The following is a 6,000-nucleotide window of genomic DNA, read 5'->3' as shown; positions in this document are numbered from 1 at the left end:
GGTGGGGCACCCACGCGGGTGGGGCACCCACGCGGGTGGGCCCCGGTTGTTCCAGGGGAGATTTAAAATCCTTCCGACGCTTCCACCCTAATGAGTCCGTCCCGGCTGTCACAGGCCGGCCCCTCATTGCAACTTCTTGCCAGGGGAGCGCCATCGCCCCCCGGGCCCGGCTCCGGGAAGGACCGCGCCTGCCGTTTCGCCTTTCTGCGCTAACACACCAACTTTGTAACCTTGGGTTTTTTTTTGCTAAGGCAGTTTCAGACTCGCTAAGAGTTTTGCCGAATTGTTTCTAATGCAGTTTTTATAGGGGTTTTTAGGTTGGTTTTTGCTGTTTGTTTTTTTTCCCCATCTCCACTGAACGATTTTGCGGCGGGTTTCAAAGAATCACCATTTCAACCGCGATTTTAATATTTATTATTCCAATCGCCACCCGCTTCGCAGCCCCGTCCTTCAGAACCGAAAACAAACCGAACCCCACCTCGCGCCGGGCCGGTTCGGGGCGGCAGGTCGGGGTCCGTCCCTCACCCCCCTTTCTCTTCCGCCGGCAAACGCCGGGCCCGTCCCCTCCCCGCCCCGCGCCCCCCCGCCGGCCGCGCCGCCGCAGTCCCCGCCGGCCGCAGCCGCCCGCCGACTACAGCTCCCAGGATCCCTCTGGGAGGCGCCGTCCCCTCCCCGCTCCCTCCCGGCCCTTGTTGTTTGAAAAGGCTCCGGCGGAGTTTCGGGGGGAGCCGCCGCCGCCGCGCCGTGGCTCCTCCGCTCGGGGCGGCGCGGGGGCCGGCGCTGGGGGCGGGGGCAGGCGGGGCGGGGAGGGGAGGTGCCGCCGTTCGGCTGGCCGCGGCGGCCGGGGCTGTGGAGAAAAGTGGGCTGGGGGCGGGGGGGGGGACGCCGTGAATGCCAGGGTAAACCCCTCCCACGTTCGCCGGGAGGGAGAGGACCCGGCCCCGGCCCCGGCCCCGGCCCCGGCCTCAGCCCCGGGGCGAGACCCAGCCGCGGCCGCCCCCCCTCCCCGCGCCGCTCCCCCCCGAGGTGAAGGCGAAGGAGGCAGGAGCGCTGGCCGATCCCCTCCTCCCGGCACAGGAGGAAGGGGAAGGGGAAGGAGCGAGCCCGGGCAGCCGCGGCGGCTGACGCTGAGCTCGGCCCGGCGGCGGGGCGAGGGGAGGGGAAGCCCCCCGCGGCCCTTCCCCGGCGGGAGGGTCCCGGCGGCGCGGGGGGCGGTGCCACCGAGGCGGGGCGGCGGCTGGATCCTGCCCTGGGACGCCGGAGCCGAAGTTGCGGCGGGGCGGCGGCCGCCCCTGTCGTCTCTCCCCGATGTTCGTGTGACTCGGCGGCGGCGAGGAGGAGGAGGAGGAAGGGGGGAACCTCCCGCCTCAGCCCCGCTCGCCGCTCCGCTCCGGCTGGTTGTTGTGCGTGAGAGACAGACAGACACACACCGCTCCCCCGTTCCTCCCCTTCCCTCGCCCCGCAGCCCCGGGAGGCCGGAGCGGGCGCGGTGCTGCCACCGCGTCTCGGGGCTCCCTCGGCCCGGCCCGGCCCGGGCGCCGCTGCTGCCGCTGCCGGAGGAGGAGGAGGAGAAGGGCTGCCCCGGCGGGCAGGCGGCCCAGCCATGAGCGGCGGGGAGGTGGTCTGCTCGGGCTGGCTCCGAAAGTCCCCACCGGAGAAGAAGTTGAAACGCTACGTGAGTGCCCTCTCCCACTCGCCGTCCGCGCTCCCCCTCCCTTCCCCGCTTCTCCCCCGGCGGGGCTTCCCGCTCGCCTCCCGCTCCCGCCCGGCCCGGCCCGGCCTCCCCGCGCGGTCCCTCCCGGCCGGGCCCGGCGGCGGGGCCGCGGACGAGCCGCCCTCCCAGCCGCCTCCCCGCTTCGGCCGGGACTGCTGCCCGGTGCCTCCCGCGGGGCTTCCCGACCCTTTATTTTCCTTCCCCCCTGCTTTTTTTTTTTTTCTCTTCCCCCCCCTTTTTTTTTTCCTTTTCTCCTTAAAAAAAGGGGCGCCGAGCGGTCAGATGTTTCTGCCCTGCTTTTATCGCCTTTCCGAGGGAGTCGGGAGAGGGAGGGGGGCGGAGTTTTTCCGTCTTCCCTTTGGATCCGGGCTCGGTATTTATGTATTTTTAAACGTAAACACTTGCCGTCCCGGTGCTGGTGCCTGATCGAAGGGGAGGGCGGGGGGGCGCCCCGTAACTCGGCTCGGTGCGGCTCGGCCGAAAGTCGCTCCTGGCGGGAGAGCGGCCGGAGCTGTTGGCCCGGAGACGGCGGGAGCCGGGGATGCCCCGGGAGCCCTCCCCCCTGGGGCCGGGGGGGGCCTTTGCCCTTGGGACTGGAGCCCTCTACATCGAGGAAAAGGGGGGGGGGGAGGGTGGAGTTGCAAGAAAAGTGCCTTTTTCCTACTTGAAGTTCAGCCTACTGTTGCTCAGCAGTAAATATGTTAGCAGAGGCTGTAGCGGAGCTGACATTGAGTTCGCAGGAAAATGGAGCGCGTTTGCTGAGAGGGCAGATTTCGTGACAGGGCAGCAGCGGTGCGGCGTGCGCTGGGGCTCCTCGGTGCTGGCGGGGAGGCTGTCAAGTCACGTAGGAGGGATGGGGGATGCCAGGAGTCATCTCTGCTGAGCCCTTTCCCGCTGGCAGCCGGGTGGCTTCGCGGCATCTGTGCAATTGGTACAAAATGTTGGGCCTTCTCTTTTTTTCCTTTTTTTTTCTTTTTTTTTTTTTTCCTTTTTTTAATCTTTATTTAGCCAGTTAGGTGGTATTTAAATAGAAACGGCCTTTGCAGTTATCAGTGAGGTTTTTGGGGTTTGTTTTTGTTTGTGGGTTGGTTTTTTTTTTTTTGAAGCAGCTAAACCTTCAAATTCATTTGAGAATCTGTGAATGTGGGTCTTAATGTGACCATGTTATTTTCATATGTTAGCGATTAACAACCGCTTCTCGAAGAACTGTTGCTGTTATGGACAATTTTTTAAATGCCAGGAAATTGGTGAAATGAGACTCTTTTTTTAAATTAAAAAATAATATTTGGGATAGCCCATTCTCTGGTTCCCAATGGCAAAAATCCTATTCATGCGAAGGACACAGGATCAGACTTGCAAAGAGAACATCCTGATGGGTCACGGCAGGGCTGTGCTTCCCTGCCGAATTGGACACGGGTTGTATTTTTGGCCGATCCTCCATGTGTTTGTGTATATTCACAGGATGCCGCTTTACCAATGTGTAGGAATTAAGAGCGGTATTAACGTTTTTAAAGTTTGAATAAGTTTCCCGCTCAAATTCTAAATCATGTACACGTATGCTGTCTGTTAATGGAGAGAGTTGTAAGCAAGAGTTTGCCCTCCTAAATCGATACCATAAATCAGTCCGTAAACATGCTAGTTTTTTTCCACGTAACTGCGCTTTCAATGTATTTATAGCTCCACTTCCACACTGGAATAACATTAGAACCTTTGAGGGGAAAACCCTGGCTACAGCATTGGTCAAGTGGTTCCCCATCCTATAGAAGTAATTCCTTAATTTTCACTTGAAAGGGGGATCTGCTTTTTGAGGAGGCAGAGTATCGGCGTGATAGTATGGCAAGCTTATATGAGCGTGACTTGGTTTAGCATCTGCATATGCTGTAGGCCATAAGGTCCAAAGTTTAAATCTTGCACGTTTTAGACTGTTTTCTGTATAAAAGAAAGGTACTGTTTAAAGGAGGACTTAAAGTAAAATTCCTCCTGCTTGTCTATAGTGCCTGATCAGTTGTAGGCTAAAGGTTCACGCTCACTCCAAAGACCTAAAAGTGACCTTGACATCATGATCGCCATCTTCAAGCAAACAAAAAGTTGACGTACTTAAGACGATGAACTTTAACTGAGTGCGCTGATTGAAGTGTTGGCATATGCTCTCTGTAATTCTACGCTTAGGCGAAGGCACAGAAGAGCTGTGTTTTTTAAAGCCATATTTTATACTGGTGATATTTCAAGAGGCTGCACCAGACGAAAAGATGGGAAAGTGATTTCAATAGGAAACTGCTTTTCTGCAACACATACTTTTCACATATATATATGGAAAATTGTAGCTTCACGCTCTATTAGTTTTCGCATGCAAGTGTTGGGGCAAATCCAGGTTACCATCTGGGAAGGGAGATAAAAAGTCTGAAATTGCAGTTAAATATGGTTTCAGTTCTTAGGAAGGGTGAAAAGGAGCACTTTGAAGCTAGTACGTAGACATATGTTTCACAGGGACTTCAATTTTTAGTTTGAAACAGTTGGACATGGTATTAAAGCTCGCTTACAATCATTTTGAGGCTAAAAAAAGAAAAACACCCCAACCGACCCTGTCCTGCAGGTGGAAAAATCAGATTTCCGTGAATATATGCCTTAATGCCATGGATGTCTTTTCCCCCCTTAGAGAGAGTCCTATTTTCATGTCTCGTTCATGCGGTTTTGGTACGGAAGTAACTTTCTGATAACCACTGGCACCTGGTGTTGGTCCCCTGGAGCTGGTATTCAGAACAGTTTGTTTGCTGTTCTGGAACAGACCAGTCGTTTCCAGCAGCACATCTCTGGGGAAAATACAAAAGGTAACTTTTGGTGTCGGCCAGGGGTCCGAGCTGAGGATGTGGATTTAGTAGAGAAGGGGAAGGGAGCTGGGGCTAAATCCTGCACAGGTCTCCACAGCCTATGCTGTGGTTGCACGAGTACATGAAAGAACTTCTTTGCGCATAGGGATGGAGGACTGCTACGTTTCACAGCTTCTGCTACCCTCTGTATTATTTTCTTTCCTCACTTGTTCTGTTCCTTTCAACTTCACAAACGTTTACGCCCTCACCTTAACCTTCTGTACTTTTTCTGCTCTGGTCCCCTTATTTTTAAAGATGTAATTAGGAAGCCGATTTCTCTCCATCTGTCCTTCAAAAAATGATAGTAAATGTTGGCTTCGTGGTTTTCTGCTACGTTGCAGTTCTGCTGTGCACGTGCCAGTTAAAATAGCTGATTCTTTGTGGTAGCAGCATAGAGGATTTTTTACTGCCATTATGCTAAGAAACCACCAGATATTTAAACACAGCTGTCCTTGGTAAAGCAAGGGAGAAGAGCTTGAAGGGATGGGAATACGTCTTCTAAGTTCTCTCCTAGAGCTACTACGCTGTCGTCTGGGCGGTGGCTAGGGCTCAGTATGACAACTGGGTGCGCTTAAAATCAGAATTTTAGCGTTGATGGTTGGTTTATGGAACTGATTTGTAGAAAGTCTACTGACGCAATATAATAATTCTAGTATTCTAACATGTCCCACTTGGAGTGAAATACATTTTATTTGATAAAAGGTAATACTTCATCAAAAACATCTCGCATAAACTATATTGGGAAAGGAGAAAACACTTTATTGGGTAAGTTGGTTCAGATTTTTCTGTATCTGATAGGCTTCCCTGTAGTTATGAGAGCTCATAAGATGATTCTGAAAGTAAGTTAGGAAACCTTCATTTTGATGTAATTATTACTAAAAATCCGTTGGTTATTTGACGATTCCTATTGATTGTGCATTTAATTATTTAAAAACAACGAGTTTAGAAATGAGAAATAGGCTTGATCTCCCCAGGACATAAGGAGCACTGATATAATTCAGACAAGGCTACGTATAGCATCCTCTTACTTATTCTAATGTTCTCAGTTGTAGACGGTGACTAAAAAAGTGCCAGACTGCTAAGCTAGTTACTGATGTTTGAACTATAGGCTAAGACAGTATAGGTACAAAAGCAATAAAAGTGGAATATTTTACTGTGGTTTTGTTTGGCACTTGCTCTTTGGCACTAATCACGTAGGTGCCTCTTCTGTCTTGAGCAATACTTAAATGTGCTAAGATATGTAATGATGTTAAGAAATGTTTTATTCAGCAGAATAGTTGTAATCTGGTAAAAGCTGCAGTGCGTGACAAAAGCCCTTTTTCTGGAAGGCACCTGTTTGTGTTAAAGCTTTTTTTTTGTGATCTTGCATGAGCATAGTGAGCAAATTTAAGAAGCCAGTTGGTTTACAGAAAAAAAACC

The 6,000-nt window shown here is 52.6% G+C and overlaps 1 protein-coding gene across 6 annotated transcripts in view; it reads left to right on the top strand.

The window, feature by feature from the left end:
- The first annotated feature begins 326 nt into the window (after positions 1–326).
- Positions 327–6,000, top strand: part of GAB1 (GRB2 associated binding protein 1) — a 102,093-nt gene continuing 96,419 nt past the window's right edge. For all 6 annotated transcript variants that reach the window (XM_075150069.1, XM_075150068.1, XM_075150067.1 and 3 more), the window contains exon 1: positions 327–1,675. In XM_075150069.1, the coding sequence (XP_075006170.1) occupies positions 1,604–1,675 (72 nt within the window). In that variant the 5' untranslated portion in view covers positions 327–1,603. The remainder of the gene's footprint in view (positions 1,676–6,000) is intronic.

The sequence above is a fragment of the Calonectris borealis genome, chromosome 4 (genome assembly GCF_964195595.1).
Source record: "Calonectris borealis chromosome 4, bCalBor7.hap1.2, whole genome shotgun sequence".
In the NCBI taxonomy this organism is placed as follows: domain Eukaryota; kingdom Metazoa; phylum Chordata; class Aves; order Procellariiformes; family Procellariidae; genus Calonectris; species Calonectris borealis.
The sequence above is the reverse complement of the archived record's forward strand: the minus strand, read 5'-3'. Positions and strand labels throughout refer to the sequence as shown.